Genomic DNA, 25,600 nt, shown 5'->3' with positions numbered 1-25,600 from the left:
AGCAACATGAGGACTGATCTAGGACCTCTTTCCAACTATAAATGTACATTTTTTAAAAAAGGACTGATAAAATATGTAACAAAAATGTAAATAACTTGTTAAACATAAAATAAAGAAAAAAATATTCCTAAGAACCATAGCAAAGAGGAAACTTAAATCTAGGTGTTATGGTCATGAGAGAGCTGTGGCAAGTAACAGGATATTGCAGCAGATGCTGAGAGCTTTCTGTCCATACACCTTGGGCCTTTTGGGGAGCTCCTGTTGACTTCCAACTGCCAGCGTCCACTCACTGTAACTTAGGGCTTACTTTCCCCAGAGCTCTAGAAGCCTGCTTTAGTTGCACATGGCATGTTGGAAATGGCAGAGAATAATTTCTCCTCCTTCCTCCACCCTAGGAACCCTCAACCAATGATTCCTTAGATATGGTGCATAAATATACCGGCTCCCTCAACGCTCGGGGCAAGTAATTCTGAAGCCCATGTTTTTGCACCATTTCGCACTTTTCCACTTTGATTACGGACTGAGGTATCAGGCTTAAAAACACACTCTCTTTGCCTCACTGCAATTCCTTTATCCTCTGTCGTACTGGAGTTCTGGATATGTCCAAAGAGTCTATATGCCCTTAAGTCCTTGTCTCACGACCTATCTCTATGGGAACCAAAGCTAAGAAAGATGTTAATGACTTCTAAGATCAGGGGTATAGGATTAGAGTTTTATTACCCATTCAGAAGCCAAAGTGAAGAAAACTAGAACCTAGAGCCTTGCATTAACATGACTCTGGGTGGCCTCTCAGGGAAAGGAGAAATAAAAGATCATCATTCTAGGGAAGTAACAAGCCAGTTTCCCCTCCTGTTATACCAGGAGGCGAAACAAACAAACAAACAAACAAAAAACTCACATGAGAAATTGAAAGCCCAGATCTGAGCCTGGCATCTGAATGGTACAGGAATACAAAGTATAAAAAATTAATGTGTAAACTGGTTCTGGAAAGGCAAAATTTCTGGGACAGTATTTGGAAGCAATCACAAAATGCATAATATATGAAAAAAAGTAAATTTCTGCCAAATATAAGCTAAACAATAAAAAATACAATAAAAAGCAAGCAAATTGATTAAGGAGAAGTCAACAGACAGAATCAGAACATGAAGTCAACAGAACAATTTGGAGAAATCCACAAAACAAAATTATTTGGAGATAAGTACAAAGATCAAAATTATCACAAAAGAACAGGACACTGAAATAGAAATGGGTAGACTTCTTAAAGAACAAATATATCTTCTAGAAATGAGACAATTGGTAATTAAAGACGAAAACTCAAATATGGGTCAAAAGCATTTTAGACATAGCTCAAAAGATTACTGAACTGGAAGAGAAATCTAAGGACAATTTTCACAAGGAAGTATAGTGAAATAAAGATATGGCAAATATAAGGGAGTGGCTTAAAAATGAACGATGGAACAAGAGTGTTGAGCATATAAACCCACTATGTAAGTTCAAGAAAAGGAGAAAAGGTAGGAGATAAAGTTTTCAAAGAAAGCATGGCTGAAGTTTTACCAGATTTGATGAAATATATGAAACATAGGAGAGAAGAAATATGAGATGATAAAGCAGGATCAATAAAAGTAAACCTAGATAACTTAGTGAATCTGTTGTACAGAAGAGTGAAGGAAGTTAAATAACAGTTGCCATTTATCAATAGGTCACAAGATTGGTTTTGTTCTCTCCTCATCCCCCAGCTTCAATGAAAGTACAGTCATCAAGAGCCTTCATTGTAAGGAGCACTTGAGTCCACGGACTTACCAGAGTGAATTTTTCTTTCATGCTTATAAAATGAATTCATTACTATAAGAGTAATTATAGAAAATTAATTGAAATCAGTTCAAAACACAAATGCATTAAACAATACATCAAGACACAAAAATTGTTCTGTTACAAAGAACCCTTTCTCTTTATAGAATAAACCATAAACTGAGAAGAATCCTCCCTAGGCCAAGATCATTTTAATCTGCTGATTATGAGGTTTCCAAAAACAGAATTTAAGTGAAAGATTCGGGTATGGAGAAATGAGAAATAAAACACATTCACTCAATGGTAATGTGTAAATGTGTAGTGTTGATTGTGTTATATTTTCCAAAGTTCATATGCACACTGAATGCTTTTTATGATGTATTAACTAATCAAAATTTGATTACGTGGGCAGAAAAGTGAAGTTCCAGGTGAAATTACCATAGTAAACTTCAATTAATATGTTTACATAGTCCTGGATAGTCTTTATTTAAGACCCACTTCAAATGTAGAATGAATTTGCTTTGTGAGACTTTGTTAGGTAGGGAGGATCCACAATGTTGGATTTTCTTCTGTTATCTTGAAGTAAAGAGCATTAATCAGACAGAATAAGAAGGAAACTTCTGATTTCCAGCCATTTTTAATATTCCATGAACACTTGCATCTGACATATTGCATTCTTCAGAGAAGCTATACAAACTGTACAGCCCAAATGTATTTTTTCATATGATTTTTGTTTTGCAGTATCTTAGGTGAAACTGAAAATATTCTTAAAAAGGCAACAGCAGTGTTAGTGTAATGTGGATGGTACTGTACAAGAAAAGTTTTAGCTATGTTGAGGAGTCACTGATGAAATCATGAAATCTCAAACAGGATTCTTCCTGCTTAGCACGTGGAGCAGTGCTAATAGTAAATAATAGTTTGTAATGAAATTCTAGATTGCTTTCTGGAGGCAAATTATCAAGATGCTACAGATCATATTTACATAAGATAACGTGCTAAAGCAACTGCGCTCTTCTCTGCAAGCATCCAGTCTTTAAGAAAGATCATTTTTGACAACTCACTGAGGCTTCTGTTAGGGAAAATTGGAAGAGCTAATGAGAAAGTAGGTGACTGAATCACAAAGCTATGAATAAAATTTCTCCTGAATTGCTTGAATTCCTTCTTTTCTTTTAAATCTCATTTCTGTTATTATTGTTTCACATTATTAAAATTCTGCCATTCATAGTTTCCTAAGGATCATTAATTAAAATTAAAAAATCACAAGATGATTTGAGGCTACAAGACAATAATAATGATGAAATGATGAACAATAGTTAAAGTTACTTAGATCTTTCCACCATCCACAAACATTGTTGCACATGAATGCATATATTATATATACGTGTGTTTGTGTATGCACATACCTATCCTTATGGCAACACTGCAAGGGATTATTATAGCTCTTATAAAATGAAAGGAAACTGAGCCACAGAACAGTTAGCGACTCCCTTCAGGTCATAGCATAGGCGGGTGTCAAAGCCAAGACTAGATTTCCCATTTCCCGTCTTTTCCCAGAACTCTTTCCTCACCTGCTACGCTTATGTTATTTACAATCATTGGCTACTTTACATGCATGGGCAACTGGCCACGGAATTGCCTTTCCCTGGCCCCTGCCATCCTACCCAATAGGCAACTCTCTGTCCTTGCTTTTCTATGTCCAAATAAGAGGAGAAGAAAATGTGTTCCTGGTATCTTAAGAAATCTAAGCAAATATTTCTAACCCTGTTACTTCTGTTGTTTAGGGGTCTATGTATTCTTTGTACTTTGATTTCATATCCTTGTGAGTTATATAGGCTTTTGTGGGCTGATGGGAAATCAAATGGTCATGAGTAATGCAGTGTCTACGGACCATTCTTTTCAGTTCTAGACTTTTGTACCAAAACATCTTGTAAATTGGAGATACCCACAGTTTCTCGTAAATGAAAATATATAATAATGACACAATTTAAGGCAATGGTTCTATCATTAGGAGCCACATATAACTATGATTGTGCTAAAAACGTCTCAGAGTAAATATGGAGTAGCAGATTAATACCACAGGTTCTTTGTGCTGCTCTCCAATGTGAATGGAAAATTCCTGTCATGAGGGTCCAAGCCGGAAGCCTCAACCCCTCACCACTTGGAATGTATAAAGAGGCTTTCATGTCTCCCAAGTCTCTGAAGCTTGAGCTATGCTGGCAGGGTTCCAGGGATACACGCAGCACGATGTGAAAACCAGATGTGTGTGCGTTTGGATCATTTCCGGGCTCCTCTTCCTCCCCCGACCTTGCCATGCTGGTGAGGGTCTTCGATCTCCACCCCCTTCCTCTTTATATTGTCTTCCTAGGTGAGTTCATCCTGTTCTAAGGCTTTAAATAGCATATATATATATCGTGAAATCTAAATTCAGTTCTGCTCTCTCCTCTGAACTTCAGACGTCTTCATCTGTTTCACTAATAGGCATCGCAAACTTATATGTCCTAAGCACAACTCAGCTTCTTTCCTGCATTCTCTCTCCTCCAACTTGATCCTCTCTCAATCTTCTCCAATTCCATGAATGGTACCACCTATCCGTGCAAGCCTGAAATCTGGGATACATCAATTGTTCTCAAACTTATTTTATTTAGCTGATATTACACAATAGACACAGTACTTGCCACTGCACCCAGTTCTAAGCCTCTATGTTTGTGTAAACACACACACACACACACACACACACAATCCTTGTAGCAATCCCATAAGGCAGACACTATTAGCACCCTCCTCCAGTTTTATGAATGAGGAAACAGAACAGGTTAATTGTCCAGGGTTGCAAAGCTGGTAGGGACCAAAGCCAGGACACGAACCCATGAAGCCCAGCTCCAGAATCTAGGATGACAGCACTGTGTATTATTGTCTCTTCTTCACATCCAACCCACCTTCGACTTCTGTGTTTCTACTGTGAATACCCAAATCTGAACACTGTCCACAACTCCACTGTCTCAGTGTTAATCCAAGCCATCTTCATCTCTCCTCTGGCCCACAGTACCTGTCAGCTGCACATGATGGCTTCCCTACCCTAGGCCAACAATCCATTTTCCACAAAGACTTCAGAGTGCTCATTTTAAAGCCTAAATCAGCTGTTATCTCCCCGCTGTCTACATGGTTTCAGTGGCTTCCCACCACGTTCTGTGAAGGTCCACAAGACCTGGGCCCTGCCTACCTAACTCCACTCATCTCCTTCCATCCCATCATCTCATTTGCTCCAATAGCACTGGCCTTTCTCTCTTCAAACAGTGACACCCATTCCCTTCTCAAGACTTTGCTCTTGCTCTCTCCTCTGCCGGGGACACTCTTCCTCCAGGACTTTGGCTGTCTCTTTCTCATCTTCTCATCATTCCAGCAGCAAAAGACTCCTCTGAGCTTCCCAGCTATGGGGTCACATCTCTACAAACAGCAACTTGGTGTCTCATTATTTTGCCTTATTTTCTTCTCAGATTTAGCAATACCTGAAATTAAATGTTGTAACTACTAGTTTATGTGTTAACTCTCAGTCTTCTCTCACTGTAATGCAAGTTCTATTGGGACAGGGACTTTGTCATTTCTGCTTCTAGAAAAGAAGTCCCTAGACCATATTAGGGCCCCTACTTGATGGCTGAGTGAATGAACCGGGGCTCTGTCACTTAAAAGCAGGGACTTTATACTGATTATTTCATCATTATGAGTCTCAGTTTGCACATCAAAATGGGGACAATTTCATCTACATATTGGAGATTTTCTGAGGGTATATGAGAGATTAAAGCCGAAATCAGAATTTTTCTCAAGACTTTATGAATATGCTATTCATGAATAGTAGTATGTAAATATATTAAAATTTTAGTCTCATTAATATTTTGTCATACGTGCAAATATTTAGATAGTTTCACATCAATCAAAAGAAATCTATATCCATCCCAGTTTCAAGGTATAATAAAACTACTTATAATTTTAGATTATATTAATTAAAGGACAAATATTGTATATTAGTCATATGTTATATATGTCTATATATATACATGTATACACACATACACACATATATAAATAAGGTTGGTCCACATGAAATTGCTGATATTTGACTATTTGACTGTTTTGGCCAAAAAATGATTATTGCAATGGTTTGATCTTTGATATATATATTTTTATATATGTATAATACATATGTTTGACCTTATATACTACACATATATATTATACATATTTTATTTATATATATGCACATACACATACATATGTATACAACCTTGTGTTGCAGGAAACATAGAATCATCTGATTATTTATCTGAAACTCTCATAGTAAAAAAATAATTAAGCCGGAATACTTAAGGCATCTAGGCCAAACTGATCAAGACAATGTAAAATTGGACCTAAAATTCAATTTTAGCTAAACATGTGTAAGAATTCACTTGGATTTAATATCAAACACGGTTCTGATGCTACGCATGCACTATGGGGAAAGTTCATGAAGCCCTACCAAATTACAAGTTCGGGCATCCATGGCATCCCCTACAACCAATATTCTTTTCAAATTATCTCCACACTTGATTTGTCACAGCATTGTCTTGATAAACTATAGGCACTGGAAGGGTGACAGTCAAAATATTTAACCACTGGGTTGACCAGAGTGAAAGATTGGTATGGCCATCCTGGCAAAAACTCAGAGAGCCCTCTGCTATGTGGAATTTGAAACTCATATTGGCCATACCAAAAAACTTCCCCTAACTTGAAAACCTAACTAGGGAAAACAAAACATTAAAGACCTCTGATGTCAGACCTCTTTGGAGATAGATGACATGATTTTGGGTCCCCTTCATAGTTATACAATAATTGTCATTTTGCTTACTCAAGATTACATAATAAGCTACATGCAGGTCAAAATTACCAAATTTATAAATTGGGTTTTTTAAATTTAAATTCAACACATAAAATAAGCTTTGAAAAATCCACATAGTATTCCTTAAGTTACATTTTTGCACTACTTTAAAGAAGAAACACTGTAAATATTTGTTGTTCTAAGGAAAACAAACAATTCATATGCCCTTTCACAAGAATCTGAGGAAGTAGCAGTTAAAAACTGTATGCAACTGTTATTTTCCACCTCTGCATCCCCACTTTGTAATAATTCTTTGTTATTACTTTATAATATGCTAAAGATGAAAATGTCTTCTAGTTAAAAAATTCACAGAGTAACACATGAAATTTACTTAGTCCTTTGCCTTAAATATTAAGTCAATTTTCCTTAGCTTCTACTATTACCTGTAAGGTATAATATTATCAGTGGAAGATAGCAACATTTCATAAAACTTACCACGTATTAATGTCTTCAATTTAATATGTTTTAGCATACAGTTAGTAACATATTTTAAAATTATTGAATATTGATTCTTTAAAAAATTTTAATTTTCTAATTTTTATTTTAAAAAGGTTCCAAAAGACCCATAATGTATGAAAATTAGAACTATATCTTTTTATAAAGAAAATTCAACCTATCGAAAAAGTTACATCAAGCACATTTTAAAAACTGTTTAATATTTCTCCTCTACACATATATACTTTCAAGCTATTTGTAAATTGCTCATAAATAATTAATGATTGGACTCCAGGCTAAAGACTTAGCATATTTTACATTTATTAGCTGTAACTTCAAGTTCACCTGTGCTCCAAAGGTCTCCCACACTGGAAAAACCTGCATAAGGTATTAGGAAACACAAATACCCAAGAAAAGCCAACAAACTGCCCGAGGCAATAGATAAATACAGAACACCAAAGAGCTTGTTTTACATAACTAGACCAGAATTTTACTGGAGCACAGCTAAGCTTACTCTAGGGTTTATTTTATTTGCAACCACCTAAATAATTAATTTGTTAATTCCACAGGACATGGCTAGTGTACTAAAAATAATCTTTTATGTATTTACGACACTTATGGACTATCATTTTCATTCAGAGACATTAGATTGACTTGTAATTGGCAATGTAATGAAGCAAGTTGCTAAGAGCTCATTTTAGCTAATTTCTATCAGCTGCTACATAAGACAACACTAACTTCCATGCACAAAAGCCATAAACCAGGAACTAAATGATACATATTGGCAGATATTCTTGATTGGAAATGTGAGTTGTAGATGAAAAGCAGAGACTAAATCCTTCTTTGACCCAAGATCTCTCCAGCATATTAGCAATCTCAAAATTGATAATGTTTGTCAAAATACTACTGGCAAACAACAATTATAAAATAATAAGGTAATTACTCTGATGAGATTGTAATGTTTTTAAAATTTTTTGATATAATTTTATAATGGCCACAGTGAAACATGGAAGGTAAATAATACTCCTATTAAATTTTTTTACTTATTTCATGATTTTCATAAATATGACTTCCCAATTTTAAATTTATTTCAGATACAAGACAAAAGACAACAAAGTGAAAAAAAAAATCTAAAAATTTACTTCTGGTTCATACCAGAGTCTTTTAATGCCATGTATGTTTTCCTTAATACTTTCTTTCCTTACTCTCTTTCCACATTTTTTGAAAAAAACCAATGAAAGGAAAAAGGAAATAGTTGCATACTTCTTATTAATACCAACCACTGTTTTAAGTACCTCATATATATATTCATTCAACATGAAATCATATTAAAATAATCAGGATTGTCAGTGCCACTGGTCAACTTTGCAGAAGAAAACATATATCCTATCTGAGAAAGATAACATCATGTTAGGCCTCAAGTTGTCTTCACATTTTTTTGACACACAATGTCCAAGATTCCATCAAAAATAACCAGGCATATGAAAAGCAAGCCAATTTGATTCAGCCAGGAGCACCATCAGACAATAGATATAAATATTCAAAAGATCTAAATAAAGCAGTTACAAAACCTTTAAAATCATATGCAGAATATGTTCGAGGATATGATATGCAAGATTAAGAATTTTGTCAGAGATCGAGAAACTACAAAAACAAAACACCTAGAAATTCTAGAACTGAAAAATAGCATAACTTAAATTAAGAAATTATTTAATGGGTTATATGACAGTTTCAACACAGCTGAAAAAAGAATTAGAAAAATAAAATAAAATATTGGTAAAAAGAAAATATCCAAAATGAAGAACAAAGAGATCAAAGGTAAACAATGGGGGTAGAAATAGTCAAAGCTCTAAAACACATGTAACTGAAATCCCATTAAGAAAGGTGAGGGAGAATGGGGCAGAAGCAATGTTAAAAGAGATAATTAATGGAAATTTCCCAAAATTGTTGAAAGATAGCACACATTTAAGAAACCATCCAAACTCTAACTGGGATAAATGCAAAGAAAACCATACCTAAGCAATCATGGTAAAACAACAAGAAACCAATCATGCAAATAAAGTATTACAAACAGAGGAAAAGCACAGCTTACTTTTCAAAGACTATTATCTAACTTATCAACGAAAATAATGAAAGTTATGAAACAACAACGTAACATTTTAAAGTGGGGGAGGAGGGGATTGTCAATCTAGAATTTTATTACCAGAAAAAGTGCACTTCAGCAATAAAGCTAAAATAAAGCCATTTCATATGAAAACAAAAAACAAAACCTGAATGAAATCATCATTACACTAAAGGAAATCCTATACGTAATCTGAGAGATGCAGGAAGGAATGAAGAATTATGTTATTGTAAAAGAAAAAACCATGATAGTAATAATTATTAAAAGGTTTAAATTATATAAAATCAAATACCTAACAATAGTACATAATTCAAGAGGGATGCAAAAGTAGTTAAAGTATTCCGAGGTTCTCAAATTCCCCACAAAGGAATAAAAGTTTAATTTGCATTATACTTTGATTAGGTCATAGATACATCCTGTACCCTCAATAGTAATCAGTAAAACAATGCAAAACAATGTAAAAATAACAAGCTAATGGAAAGGGGGCAATGCAATTACAAAAATAGTCCACAAGAAGGAAAGCAAGGAGAAAAAAAGAAATATAGAACAGGAAGAACAAATAGATTGTACATAGCATGTTAGTATATTTGAACCCAAATATATCACTACTTACAGTAAATATAAAAGGACTAAATACTCACTGAAAGGCAAATATAATCAGACAGAATGATAAAACAAAATTTACTTATCTGCTCTTTGTAAAGAGACACATCTAAAGTGTAAACATATAGAAAATTAAAAGCTAAAAGAATGAAAAATGATAGGGTATACAAACACTAATGGAAAGCTGGTTTCATATATTTTAATATCAAAGTAGAATGGAAGGCAAAAAAATTGAAGGATGTTTTATTATGATAAAATTTCAATTTTCCAGGAAGTTACAATAGTCCTAAATTTGTATCTAAGTAATTCTCAGCCTTTTTTCGTTATCCTCCTGCTCCCTAAAGGAGCCTTTTTAGATATTTCTTCCCCTAATTATAACCCCCACAAGGAAATTTTAATACTATATGTACTGTATAACTGTTTATGCACTGAAACTCTTTGAAGGACCACAAACCATTATGATATCTAAGAGTTTTTTGGCTCTCCAAGAACAAATTGTCATCCCCATTATGAAGGCAGGATCTAACAGCACAGCATCAAAATATTGGTTTGAATATATCTGACTGCCAGCGTACTTGGGTGGTATGATTACCTATATAGAAAAGCAAATGAACCTATAGATAAAGTATTAGAATTTGTATGTGTAAGGTTGCTGATAACAAATTGATATACAAAAATTGGTTGTTTTCTATGTATCAGTAACAAAAAGTTAAAATTGAAAAGATACCATTTAGAATAACATCAAAATACTAAATGCCTAGTAAGGTATCTAGCAAGGAATGTGTAAAATGGCCACAAAGTCAGCCGGAATATATTATTGAGAGAAATTAACAAAGACCTAAATAAAAGGGAGGATGTTCATGAATTGGAAGACTCAGAAAAGATGTCAATCTTCCCAAATTGATGGTATTCTAATGGAGTTTTATCATTTAGGGAGGAGTTTAATTTATATAGAAATGTAAAGAACCAAGAATGACCAAAACAATCTTGATGGAAAATTAAAAAAAGAGATTTTATCAATGAGAGAAAATATTTGTAACATATATAACAAATGCATAAAAAAGATATGAAGAATTCCTATAAATTAATATACAAAATAACTTGATTAAATACTTGACAAAAAAGATATTTACATGGACAATACACACATGAAAAGATGTAATCAGGGAAATGAAAATTAAATTCAGTAATCAGGGAAATGAAAATTAAAACCAGGATAAGCTAACACTACACACCAACCAGAAATTCTAATATGTAAGATTAGTGAGGAAGTAGAACAACTGAACATATGTTGTTGGTGAGTTATTTTGGTGTAAATTATTTTAATCACATTGAGCAATTTTGAGTTTTCTACTAAAGTTGAACATGAACATTCCCTGTGGCCCAGCAACTTTATCCCTAAGTGTACCCTCAACAGAAATACACATACATTGCACCAAAAGACAGGTACATGAATACTCAGGCCATCATTATTGATATTAAAAACTGGACACAATTCAAATATTTTTCCACAGAATAAATGGGTAAATAAATATTGCCTGATCAGATAATTAAATACCATGCAATAATGAAAATGGGCAAAATACAATTATATGTCACAACCTAGTGAGTCTCCAGATATAATGTTGGATGAAAGAATGGATGAAATTTCTGAGGAGTCAAAAATGCAATAATGTTCTATTTCTTGACTTAGGTAACAGTTATACACAGCTTCACTTATAATGACTGAACAATGCTATACATTTACATGTGAGATTTTTCTGTTATGTGCTATAGTTTAATACAGAACATAAAAAATAAAAGAAAAAAATATATTTCTTTTAAATGTTTAAAGCTCCAACAGCATTGTACACAAAATAATTATAATTACATGAAATAATTTTTAAAATTTGTAAGCAAATAATACCAGTTGATATATTCACACGTTACTCTCTTCCACACTCTGTTCTAAGCACTCTACAAATGAAAGTCATTCCATCTTCTCAAAAATCCTATGCAGTAGATACTCTAAACACCTTTGTGTTATAAATAAGTAGAGTGAAATCTAAAGAGACTAAGTAACGTGCTTATGGTCACAAAGCTAATAGGTGAACCATATTGAATGTTACTAAATTGTGCGCTGTTGACCATTATGCTATACTGCCTCTCAGAGCAAAAATTCTGAAGTTTAAAGTGTCAGATTCATCCATTGTGAATGCATTTAAAATGAAATGTTGTTCCTCTATATATTTGAATCTCCTGTATAGAAATATAGTGAGTATATTGCTCTAACATTTTTGAAACAGATATTTTTATGTTTCATATAAATATTTTAAAATGTTTCATAACTCATGGTTAGAATGAGTAAGGATGGATTTTAAACATATGAAAACAATCAAACATTGTCAGCAAAAAGCTGAGGTTGAATCCCAACTCTATCAGTTGTAATGTCTCTGAGCCTCAATTTTCTTGCCTTTAAAATGGACGTAACTAATCCTTATCTAACAGAAATGTTCTGAGAAAGAAGTTATAGGACATTTGTGTTATGAACTAAGGGACAAATTACATATGAAAGACAGAAATACTAGAACTTAAAGTTTCCTTACTTTAAATTTACACTTTAGACACTTGAAAGCCAAAACTGTTAAATAACTTGCCAAAAGTATCATTCTTAGCAATCTGGAACTTGAACTCAGGGAGTTAGATTACAAGCTCAATGCTCTTTGAAAAAAAATGAATCCTAATTTTTTTGCTTTTTATTTTCTCCCCTCACATAAAATATACAAACTGAATTTTAAAAACTGATATATTATTGCCATTTAATTCAATAAATATATTTGATTTATTTTCTTTCTAAAGATTTACATTAAAGGAGACAATATACTTTAAATAGCTGTGTTGTCCAACCCACTGTTTTGTTGTTTGTTTATGACATGACTACTACATAAAAAGCTTTTATACACATTTTGTCAAGTTTAAGAAGGGACTTCCTCTGATCTCTCTCTCACACACCCATACATGGGCACTTGGGGGCAACATGTTAAGTGAAAAAGAGAGCAATATTTCTCAATTATTTTATTTACAAGCCATTGAAATATTTTTTAATACTTAATTTTTAATGATTAAAACATATTTGTAGAGAAAAGTTTAGAATGTTAGTATGGGTCGTTTCAAACTGCTATCACAGAAATTCCTGTCTGTTTTATGTTCCTCTGTTTTTTTTTTTTAATTTCAATTTAAAGATTATCCTTTACTCCAAATAATAATAAAGGTCCAGAATAGTGGAAAATAAAAATTACTCAATATATACAATGACTAATACTTAGACATTTTCCAAATCAAACTAAAAACCAAATTAAAATTAGGTTTTCATTTAATTGAAGAAGCATGAACACTAGTCTTAGGGACATGGAAATACACTATATTTCTGTCACATAGGAAACAACTTTTTTCTTAGATTTAATGACTTTTCTAAATCAAGGCATTCTTTAGACCTCTGTATTACTGCAGCATCTCCTTTGACAAGAATGCTTTCTACACTTTTGTGAATGACTGAGCTCTTTCATCTGACTGGACACAGCTGGCAAGTGGCATAATGAGAAAGGGAAATGAAGGTCTTTTTTTTCCCTCCTGGAAAAGCAAGAAATGTATAAATCATATTCAAACTAAAGAAGCACTAGTTGCTTGCATAACTGCACAAGCTACACATCTTAATATAAATGTTTTCTATTATTTTATGAATAACTGATATTATAGTAAATCTTATTTTAAAAGTCTGCCTAGGATGTATGATTTCCTTAAACACTATTTGAATAAACAGACATTTTGCATGTTTAATTAATTTGAAAAATTAAACCGAACTGAAACAATTCTGAAACAAAATTTAGTTAAAATGTTCAAGCAAGCAAAATATGGACAGTAAAATATGTATATTCAGTTTATGGAGAAACATCTCAAATAGCTGTGCCTGTGTCAGGCCAAGTTTTCTGAGACACATATCCAAGCTGGAAGGAACTTGGAGCTTGACTTAAGGCCCTCATTTTATATATGAGGAAGCTGGTGCCCAGAGAGATGATGGCTCTAAGTTACTTAGGCAGGAGTGACAGGCTCTCCATCTCCTCACTCTAAGACTGTCACTTCCAGGCATTCTCTGCTCCCTAGCAGTGTCAAAGGCACAGGGGAGAAATTCAATAAAGATCAATCGAGGAAGCCAATGAAGGAATTTAAAAACAAAATAGAATTCTTTCTTCTTTACCTTCTAATGTTTCTCTTAACTTAAAATATCGCAAGATAATAAATAAATGTCAGTAATTTTTCCCATCGTAAATGTAATAAATTTATAGGGGGAAAAGAGCAATTCTAAAGTTATGTACATGAAAAGTAAATCTTGTTCTTTCCCCATACTCCAAGTTTTCCTGCCAGAGACATCTTACGTTAAGTTTTAAGTTAAATTTCCAGAAATTTTCTGTAAGTGTGAGTGCATGTGTATATGTATTTATAAGAATGTTAATGTAAGATTTTTTTCCACTTGCTACATCTGGAAAATCATTCCAGATTTTTGCATGTCGATCTATCTCATTTTTTTGAGTAACTATATGGTATTCTATTGTATAGATTTAAAATACTTATTAAACAATTCACCTACTGTTGGGCTCAAGTAGTTTCTCATTTTTTTAGATTATAAACAATGTAAAAATAAACAATTATATATGTTCATAGGCTAAGATTTGCTAAGATAAAAGAGCATGTAAAACACTGACCATTTGGTATCTTCAGATACCAGGTTTTAACCAATTCAGGTATATGGAAGGGAGGACCCTCCCCATGTCCTCGATTCCCCTCCCACGCCACGGAAAAGAAGATTCTTAGAAATCAAGTATATTTAAATCATGTATAAACTCTATTATTGAACAGAATCCTTTTGTGTGTGTGTCTGAAGCAGTGGGAAGTAATGATGATTTTCATTTTGTAGAAAGGATATTTTATGTATTTCCTATGTATATGTTAATTATGACAATGTAGAACACAGAAGGAATTAACAAGAAAAAAATCTGAGTAGGAATTTTAATGAAAAACTTTATATGAATTCACCAACCACTAGGAATAAAAAAATTAAAAACAAACATTATTCCATATTTTACACAAGGAAAGGAAAACCCATCTAAGCCTCATTACCAATCTTTATTTTTCCTATCTTTCCTCACAGATTCAAGAGAGAAAAGAGAGAGAGAAAGGAAGGGAGGGAGAAAGAAAGAGAAGGAAGGAGGGAGGAACGGAGGGGGAAAGGAAGAAAGGAGGGAAGTAAAGAAGGGAGGAAGAAGGGAAGGAGGAAGGGAAGAAGAGAGGGAGGGAAGGAACTTTAAATGCATCAAACTTTCTTTACTAGTATATTGACTACAGCTATTATTTTCATACTTCTATACTATCTGCAAATAAATGTATAAAGCATTCATGAAAGGATTTAGATTTTTAAAATATTGATGTATTTACACTTAGGCTTATCTGAAACTAGAAAACCTGCTCCCCATTCTTCATGTTTGAGGTGCTGACTATAAACCCCCACTCAGAGGAGATGCCTGCTGCAGCACTCTGAGCCACATAGAATCTCACTCCTGTCTGGATTAAGGGAACTGAATTACATCAAATCCTACCACTGGGATGAGGCAGCAACCCTGTACCAATGGGGCAAGGCCTCAGAGCAGATACTCAGAGGACAACCAATGCACCAAAACATTTTCTTTTGAGGGTTCCCTCAATTTACTTAGCAATATGTTTTCAGTTATTCTCTCACAAAAACAGAATTGAAGTTGAGAGGATATTAAATGAAGTGACACTGAAAATCTGGGGCAGTGATTGGCATTTAGGAAAAGATATTTGTCTTGTAACATTATGGTTCCCAACTACAATGCACACAAAGCATGTCCCTTCTTTGTCTTAAGGTGCGCCACCACCGTGGAGCAGCACATCAGCCAATCCAAGAGAACTGGGGTGAGGAGAAGAGAGACGGTTCTCCTGTGGAGAAATCCTCCAAAGCCAGGGCCTTGTTTTGTTTTTGTTTTTATTTGGCATTGAGACTATCTTGGAGGTGAAATTATGTAAATTTGGATAACTGAGTAAAAGCAAACTTTACAGAGACACGGTGGAGATGAGAGACAGGAGAGGTAGAGAAACAAAATAAATGCATGCTAATGACTCAGTATTCATCTTGCCAGGGTAAATTACAGAATTTGGAAAGGAAAAGTGTATCCAACAGCCTGATTTTAAAGATGAGGAAACTGAGGCCTCCAGAGTCGAAGAAATTTGCCTTAGCTCACACAAGTAATCTCTGGAAGTTCTGAGCTACCATGAGAGTTTTTCCTGCACTGAGGGAATTTCCCACCACATCAACACCACGTTGTGTCCAAGTTCAATCTCATCACAGCTATGAACCTTCCTCACTTGTATCAAACGCCTGCTGGGATCCAAAGGTTATGCAAGGACTCCTGCTTGCTATGACTCCTAGATTCTCAGTTCAAGGGATGATGCAGGCATTGCCAGTGCATGGATTTGATTCGCCATGGCAGGCCTGTACAGTAGCTGAATCAACCTATGGGAAAACTTTGGCTTCCTTTAATATTCTAGTTTTTAAGAACATTATTACAAATATCGAATTTCAAAAAAATTAGCAATGTCTTTAATTGATCATCTTAATAAAAATATCTATATAGATATAAAATTTCTTTTTTCTTAAATTCCAAGTTGCATAGAGCTACCACTTTTGTGTGGCTTTTTCTCGTCACCACTTCCCTCCCCAACTTCTCCTTTTGTTTCTCCATTTCTCTGTACAGATGCTGCTCATCTGTTTCTATGTTCAACCAGAAGGCAAGTTTCCTGAATGTGGGAATCATTGCTCACCTATCTTTTTATTCACTTCATCTCAACAGGCATAGCCCTTGACATCTTGAAATCATGCAGTAATGTTTTTGGAATAAAGGTTTGACACTTTCACATTTATAATATAAATGGATTTTTTTAAATTAAAAGAACCCTCTAGGTTGAGAATAAGAATACTACAAAAATTACCATCTAGAAGGGATGTTAGAAATAACCCAACACAACCAGTTCCTTCTACAGATGAGAAAACTGAGGCCCAGGAAAGTGAGTGGCTCAGAGTCACCAGCTTGCTAGAGACTAAACAAAGATGTGCACCGTGGTTCCCTGGCTCTGTCCACGGCCCTTTCTTCTATACTTCATGCAATCACTAAGAACAAATTGAATCATTTAGATATTTAAATGATTCTTAGGAAAGTAGGAAAGTATAAATTGCCTTGGATTATACATTAGAACTTTGACACATTTCACTCTCTGTGTCCAAATTTGTAACAATGCCTAGTACATAATAGCTATTCAGTCAGTTTGGGTTTCCACATCCCCTTTTCCCTTCTCCTCAAATTTGTATATCAAGGCTGCTAATAACCAAGTAAGGCAGCACCTCATGAATCAAAGTGAGGATGTTGACAGAGCCACCATGGATGCTCGTAGAAGCCAATGGTACTGATCCCAAGGCTGCTCTCCCATGGGTGATGGAATGCTCCCCAAAGCACATTCTCAGGAGAAATGGGGCTGTCCCCGTGGGAGGCCCTGGTAGAGATGGTCTCATCACTGTGTGAGGAACCTGGTCCATTTTCAAATGCCAAATCCCTTCTTCTTCAGCCAAATGTACCTCCTAGAAGATAGACTTCTATTTGTCAGTAGACTTCTTTGGGATACATGAGCTGAATCCTTGAGATGGTGGATTCTTTGGATACAAATTTCTGTATATAGAGGGTCCCCTAATAAGTTATGTACCTCAGCAATGTGAGTTGAGCCACTTAGAATACCTCTAGCTTCTACACTTGCATGTTCTGGAGTCTATTCTGATTCTTAAATTTGACAGTTCTCTTTAATATAACAGAGCCCTTTTAATATTGCTTGGGATTAGCTTACCACTTAATAAATTCCTTCCAACACTATGTTCTGTGAGTCAACAAGCAGCTTCCCCTGTGATTTGAACCTGGGTAACAACAAATTAGACTTGGAAGAATAATTACTAGGCAGAGGCATTTTTCAGGTGGTAAATTCCCACTTTGAAGAAATTTAGTCATTTTGCTTTTGCATTTAAGACGTCCTTTGGCTGAAAATAGCACAAGTCAATGTTTGAAATGCTCTCCTCTGTATCGTTGACTGTTGATTTCTAGATTACATTTTAGGCTGTACTAACACCAAAAACATTTTTCAGACAGTTGAAAATGCCATGATTAAAAAATATTTAAATAATTTACAATACATAAAAAGCAGTAACTTCTCAGCAAACATTTTAACTAGGTTTTTATTAAGAACCGACAATGGATAGCTTTGTGTTGAACACCGTGTAATGCATTAAAAGATGCACTGGTATAATTATTTTCCCTAAGTTAATGTCTGTCCCTGACACATCTTGGATTTTCCCACCTTTGTCCTAAGTAACTTGATTCAAAAAAGAGTTGCTAATTTGTTCACATATAGTCACTACTGATTTTGCCACATGTTGCTCAACTGAATAAGTACATTCTGCAATCAGACAGTTTACAGTGTCAGGTAAAAATTCTTATAAAGAGGACCCAGTGTTTGGAGTTGCAACTAGTTAACTTTGAGCTTCTACTTGAGACAAAAAGTGACTTCATTTTATTAGAGAAAATGTCAATCAAGATGTAAGTACTGACACCCGTCTTTGTTTCACCAGCCAGTAATAAAAGATAAGGCAGAGGAAATGGAGGAACTGCAGTTATGCATTTGCAACACACAAAGTCCTTGTTTTCCCACTAGGCACTGCAGAAAAGCAATTGTCCATTCACAGCACATCCTCTGCATTTCAGAGCTAATGTTTTTGCACTTCTTAACTTGGTACGTTACAGTCTTACGCAGTTAATTTTGTTAACCCTTTGAAATGCACTATGTGTTTAATACCTTGCTTAATATTACTGCTAACATGATCCCGTTTTAAAGATTTCTGGCTCTCAATGTTTGAGAATAGAAACTTTAAGACAGTCAAGTAAGAAATTTTGGAACAGGATAATGGTTTCAAATAATCCCATCTTATTTGCTGTTGCATAACTTTGAGAAGGATAATAAGGAAATTTATGGTAACCATATATTACTTGAATTGCTTTTGCAAAAATGGACTCTTTGGATAAGAATGATTTTTAGCAGGGGTCCCCCTCAAAACATAGTAATGTGCCATTGAAAACAACATTAGCCCTGTGTTTAAGTGCCCATCTTCTTGCAACATTTAGTGTGTTTACTTGTATATGAATGCATATGCCTGCCAGTTGCTCTGGCTAGAGTATATGAAGAAAAGAATTTTTAGATGATTAATTAGTCCCCAGGCTCAATCACTTAAGTCTGTAATTAAATATCTGACTCTGCTTTCACTATTGTAGGAAAAGATAGTTAGCAAATTTACAGTGGTAATAAAGAAGTTTTTCTTTTCGTTTATAAATAATACTATCTAAATCATTGGTCATATAACTCACTCAGTACTTGCATCTTTCCTGTTGACTTTTCAATGCAAAATATTTTTTTAAAAATGCAACAAGGGGATGAAGAATTTTCCTCAAGAATTCATTTTTTTGGACACCTTCTATTGATTTTTCTACTACCTTCAATCTCACTACCAGCTTCTTTCCCTCTTCCTACTCATTTCATCTTGAAGTCTGCTATCAACCAACATGAAAAACTCAAGAAAAAACTGATTTTCTTCTTTCCTGTTCCACAACCCTCACCGATCCCTTTACCAACATTTCCCTATTCTGTCCCACCAAAAATGAAAATGACCCAACTCTAAGGATTTACATTGGAGAAGAAATATTGCATTCATTTTTTTTTCTTTTAAAAAAGCCCTCCTTAATGGGGGCTCCAAGTGCAGTGAAAATGCCAGAGTCTCTCATTACACTGATTGGAATGAAACTCTGTTTCCCTCAAACAGTTAATTCAGGATAAGTGATAATGTTTAGTCAGTTCGTCTAGAAAAAGGAAGGAAATTCAAAAGCTGGTTGCTGTAGTAACAAGCACAGACCAAAAAAAAATATATGTACAGGTTCATTTTAAATAAAAATCCTGCCATCTCTTTGTGACTCTGTTCTCTCAAGAAAAATGAGCTTGCCGCTTAAATTTGTTGTACATACCTCAACCATTAAACAAGACATTTAACCATAGTGGCAGTTCTGTGACCTTTGAATGCCGTGAAATCTCTGAGCGGTGCTGCTTGTTCATGAAGACTTGTGCTGCAGAATCCAGCAACTTCATCCAGGATTAGGAATATAATTAAGTGAAAAAAAAAAAAAAAAGAAAAAAGAAAGAAACACAAAAGCACACAGAGAGATCGAGAAAGGAGGAAGGTAGGAAGAGAGACTCTCTCTGGGTGAGGACACCACTTTTCTCCCAGACAAGTGCTGGGACAGAGCCGAGCCTGCTGCAGTGCCCAGACCGCCCGACTGGCTGGGTGAGCAAGCCGCCGGCCTGCTAGGCTGGGAGGTGCTGTCAGTTGCCACAGGCAAGGAAAAGCAGAGACCAATCGGCTTCAACTCTGGCAGCTTACTGGAGTGGAGCCTTTTCTGTTTATGTTTCCTGATTTCAAGAGTGACGTCAAAGGGTTTAGTTTTTCCTCTGCATGTGCTATTAATTTGAAAGTACTGTACTATGGGAAGAATGTGTGTGCCTGTGGTCAGCCCGGGCACCCGGCTCTCAGGAGAACCCAAGAAACATTTTCTATATTCGGGAGTAAATTTTAAAAATTTAAAATACCTTGTGGTTAGGTGGATAAAAGCAAAACCAAAACAAAACAAAAATTAAACAACACACACACACACAAAACCCTGAGCTAAATAACGGCAACAAGATTTATGCTTTTTTCATATGTAAATGTATGTGCATATGCCCCCTTCACAGCTGTTGCTTATTTTTGAACTAATTCATTTTTACCCTTACCGAAAAATGAGTTGTTAATTAATCTTGATAGCCATGGATGCAGAATTGTGTAAATAAGCTAGTGAACAACATTATGTACAGTGAAAAATAGAAATCCTGTATCAGTTTGTGCTGCTGGCCCCTGCTTTTCTGTCTTCCCTCCAGCATCTGTGCTGACGCCTAAGGATTGTTCATGCTGGGGACACCCCTCCTGCAATGCCCACAGGAGTCATTCAAGAAGCGGGGCGTGGTGACGCCATAAAGGCGTGCCTGGGGTATTGGCATGTCCTTTCCCAAAGTGTGTGAAGGTACAGTTATTTAGGGATGCTGCTTCTACCGGGGGCCCCAGCTTATCCCTGTGTTTCTCTTCCCACTCTAGAAAAATCTCCATGGTGGCCATCTGTTGTTTCTGCCTCCCCCATATCTTCCCCTTTCTCCCCATCCCCACCCCAAATTCTGCTAACAGAACTTTTTCCCATTTTCCTTTCAGGAACTTTCCTTTCTCTATCTATGGATTGCATAGACTTCCCCACCAGCCCCACCCCAACAATGGCAGGACAATGGGGCATGTGACCTATGCCGGCCAATCAGATTTCTCCATTGCTCTAGATGCAGGAAATGTTTTAGGGGTAGGTACAACATTCTAAAAAGTCCATGGTTCTTTTTCAAATATTAAGATTGGTTCTTGGAGAAAGAAGGTATTTATATCTCTCTAGGTGCCAGGGTTAAGCAACCCTGTAATTGCTGGGGTTTAGCTTTGGTGCTGAAGATACAGCAGTGAACAAAACAGATGCATTTTCTCCCAGGGAGTTTACATTTTGGAGAAGCTGGGAAACAGGCAAAAAATAAAAAGTAAATATATAATGTCGGGTGGTAATAAGGGCTTCGAAATAAAGTAAGGTAAGGGGACAGGGCAAAGTGTGTGTGTGTGTGTATGTGTGTGCACATGCATGCACATGCATGCATACACGTGCATGTGTGTTTGCTATTTTAGGTAAGATAATCAGAGAAGCACTCTAATAAAGCAACTTTGAGCCTGCACGAAGGGCAGTAGCAGGTCCTGTGTGTCTCTGCATTCCAGGCAGTGTAAAGGCCCTACACAGGTGAGTGCTTGGCAGATTCAAGGAACAGAGAGGGAAATAGGGAAGAGAATGAGCAAAGGGAAGAAGTGGGTTCAGGGAGGTATGTCTGGGACAAGATCAGGAAGTGTCTGGTAGGCAATGTAAAGGATTTAGACATTATCCCAAGATGGAAAACCTATCATAGTGTGCTTATGATCTGACATGAATTCTAAAGGGATCTCTTGTCTGTTTTGTATGGAAAATAGACTCCCAGGGAGCAGGGGCAGAAGCAAGGAGGCAAATCATGAGGCCATTGCACTAATGCAGGTGAAAGATCATCATGGCTTAGAGCTGGGTAAGAGCAGTGGAGAAGGTGAGACAGCCAGATTCTGGAAGGGCGTGGGCGTATTTGTAGATAGAATTGGCAGAATTTGGAGATGTGAGGCGTGACACAAAAAGAGAAATCAAGACTAATTCCCAGGTTCCTGGATTGAGCAAACCAGACTAGACTTGCCATTTCCTGACACGGGGCAGACTGGGAGAAGATCCCAGTTTTGAGGTGAAATAAACAGTAGTTATGGACCCTCATTCAACAGCAACAGATATTTATTGTCTACTCTGTACCAGGCACTGTTCTACATTATAGAAATAAAGCAGTGAAGCACACACATATACACACGATTCCTTGCCCTCATGAAACTTAGATTCTTCTGCAAGGAGAAAGACTGTAGTAAATAAAAAATATATATAAGCTATTATATAGTAATAATATTGTGGAGAAAGAAATATGATAGGAAAGAGTCACTGGTAAGATAGGAGCTTGGAATTTTAAATCGAGTATCCAGAGAGGGACCCACTGCAAAGGTGATATGGGAGCACAGATGGGAAGCTGATGAGGGAAGAGTAGGGAAGGGCATTACAGGCAGGGGAACGTCAAGTGCAAGGCTCTGAGGGGAGAGTCTGCCTGGTGAGTAGCAGGTGATGGCAGTGGGTCCAGAGGGGTCAGATCCTGGATGGCTTTCTAGGTCATTGTAAAGACTTTATCTTTTCCTCTGAATGAAATAGGGCTTTAAGTAGAGGAATAAGGTGATCTGACACATTTTGACAGGATCTCTCTGGCAGCCATGCGGAGGTCCAGGTGAAAGAAGGGGGCCTAAGGAAAGGTACATTGCAATAAAGCAAGCCAGAGGTCACAGTGGTGCCACCGGAATGCTTTGGTGGAGGTGGCTAGGAGTGGTTGGCTTCTGATTATATTTTGGTATTAGAGACAATAGAATTTGTTAAATGAATTAGATGCTAAACATAAGTGAGGGAGACTAGTGAGAAAAACCAATGATATTTCCAAAACTTGGGGTTCCATCAACTGGAAGAACAGAGCTACCTTTGACCAAGAGACAGAGCAAGGAGCAGGTTTTGTGGTGAAGATGAAATTTTAATATTGAATATGTTAACTTTGCCTATAAGATATCTATGTGAAGATATTGAATAGGCAGTTGAATGTATAAGCCTGGAGTTCAGGGGACAGTTCTGGGCTGTAGATACAAATTTGGAAGTCATTGTATATGCATGGCATTTAAAGCATGAGTCTAGATGAAATTACCAAGGGAATGAGTGCAGATGGAAAAGCCGCAGGCAGTCCATGATTAAGTTGTCAGGAATATGAGGAAGAACTAGCAAAGGAGACTGAGAAGGAGCCTCTAGGAAGTACAAGAAAAACCAAGAGAGGATAGTATCTTGGAAGACATATGAAATATTTCAATGATCAGCCCTGTAAAATGAAAGTTAGGTGAGGAATGAGAATTGACTCTTGAATTTAGAATGTGTAGTCATTTGTGCCTCTAATAAAAACAGGTTCAGTATAGAAGGGCTGAAAGATCAAGAGAGAATGTAAGAAAAATTGGGAAGAGAGAGTATAGACAATCCTTTCATGCTGTTTTCCCCCAAGGACAGCAGAGAAATGAGGCAGCAACTGGAAGGCAGTGCAGAGTCAAGGGGCATATTGAACATGGGAGAAATGTCAGCATTTTGTATTCTGATGGAAAAGATCCAGTTGAGAGGAATGACTAGGGATGAAGAAGAGAAAGGGGGAATTTGCTGGGGCACAAATGGAGTGTGTGTTATGCTGAATGCCCTCCAAGGATGTCCACACTCTAATCTTTGGAACCTGGGATTGTGTTAAATCACACAGCAAAAGGGACTTTGCAGATGTAATTGAGGTTATGGATCTTATAGTCGGGAGTTTTATCCTGGATTATCTGGGTGTGCCTACTCTAATCACATGAGCTCTTAAAAATAGAGAACATTTTCTGGCTGGCAGGAGAAGAGAGATGCAGCAGACGGAGAAGTCAGAGCGATTCCAAGTTTGAGAAGGATTCAACACACCACTACTGGCTCCGAGTCATACAGTCCTTGTGTATGTAAGGTACAGGTAACATGCCGGAAAGAGGTCTCTAATAGCAAAGGGTGGCCCTCCAACCAACAGCCAGCATGGAAATGGGCACCTTAGTCCTACGACTGTAAGGAACTAGATTCTGCCACCAGCTTGAATGGGCTTGGGAATAGGGCCTTCCCCAGAGCCTCCAGAAAAGAACACAGCCTGGCTAATACGTTGTTTTCAGCCTCAAGGGACTCTAAGCAGAGTACCTAGACACACCTATCTAGAGAAACGTTAGCAAATAAATTTTGTATTAGTTTGTTTCATCAGTGATATAAAACTAACATAGAGTTACCGGCTTATGAAAGCATGGATGGTTCCTCCATAAACACAGAAGGGAAAACAAAGTAAATGGCAGGTGGGTTGCAATGGTGGTGCAAGATTGTGAACATTCTCTGTGACTTCTAATTTCTCAGTGAAGTAAGAATTAAGAGTATTGTCTAAGAGACAGAAAAGGAGAGGTGGTGGAGGTTTCAGGAGGGAAGATATAAAATAGTTACCCAGCAGAGGAAAGAGCCTGAACTACTATAGAAGTATAATGGCCAAGAGCACTTGGGCCTATTTGAGTCCAGTCATCATTAACTAAAGTAATACAAGACAGCATGTTACCTGTACAATATCCATGAGACATCCAAATAGAAATATCAGGTAGGCAGTTTATGTACAATTCTGGAGAGCCGTGGATAGATGAAATAACATTGAAAGCCATGGAAGGGCATGAGCTCACTTAGGGAATGAGAATAGACTCAAAGGCTAAACTCTGAAATCCTCCAACTGTTAAATATTGGGAAATTGAGGAGAATCCAATAAAGGAGATCCAGAAGTGGCTGTAAGGTAGATGTACGGTCAAGGTAATGGTCGCTCAGAAGTCAAGTTCCAACAGTCAGTGTTATAGATTGGATTGAGTCTCCTCTGCATGTAAGTTTATATGTCAAAGCTCTTACATCCAGAGTACTTGGAGATAGGGTTTCTAAGGAGGCAATCAGGCTAAATGAGGTCAGAAGGGGTAAAGCTCTAACATGATAGGGCTGGTGCCCTTATAAGAGGAGGAAGAGACACCAGAGGTCTCTCTCCACCACGTGAGGACACAGAGAAGGTGGCTGTCTGCAAACCAGGAAGAGAGCCCTCACCAGATACCACCTTCTGGCACCTTAATCTTGGACTTCCAGTCTCTGGAACCATGAGAAAATAAATTTCTGTTGTTTAAGCCACCTAGTTTATGGTATTTTGTTATGGCAGCCCAAGCGAACTAATACAGTTAGTTATGTTAGTAAATGGATTCTGTTTTTTGCCTGAGGTCATTTAAG

At 36.3% G+C, this 25,600-nt stretch overlaps 1 protein-coding gene across 1 annotated transcript in view; it reads right to left on the bottom strand.

Annotated features, from left to right (window-relative positions):
• Nucleotides 1–20,434, bottom strand: part of PDE7B (phosphodiesterase 7B) — a 291,481-nt gene extending 271,047 nt beyond the window's left edge. The window contains exon 1 of the mRNA XM_045544422.1: nt 20,018–20,434. Coding sequence (XP_045400378.1) covers nt 20,018–20,038 — 21 coding nt within the window. The 5' untranslated portion in view covers nt 20,039–20,434. The remainder of the gene's footprint in view (nt 1–20,017) is intronic.
• Between the last annotated feature and the right edge of the window lie 5,166 nt (nt 20,435–25,600).

This window comes from Lemur catta, chromosome 2 (genome assembly GCF_020740605.2).
Source record: "Lemur catta isolate mLemCat1 chromosome 2, mLemCat1.pri, whole genome shotgun sequence".
Lineage (NCBI taxonomy): Eukaryota > Metazoa > Chordata > Mammalia > Primates > Lemuridae > Lemur > Lemur catta.
Note: the sequence above shows the minus strand (reverse complement) of the source record. Positions and strands in the feature narration are given on the sequence as shown.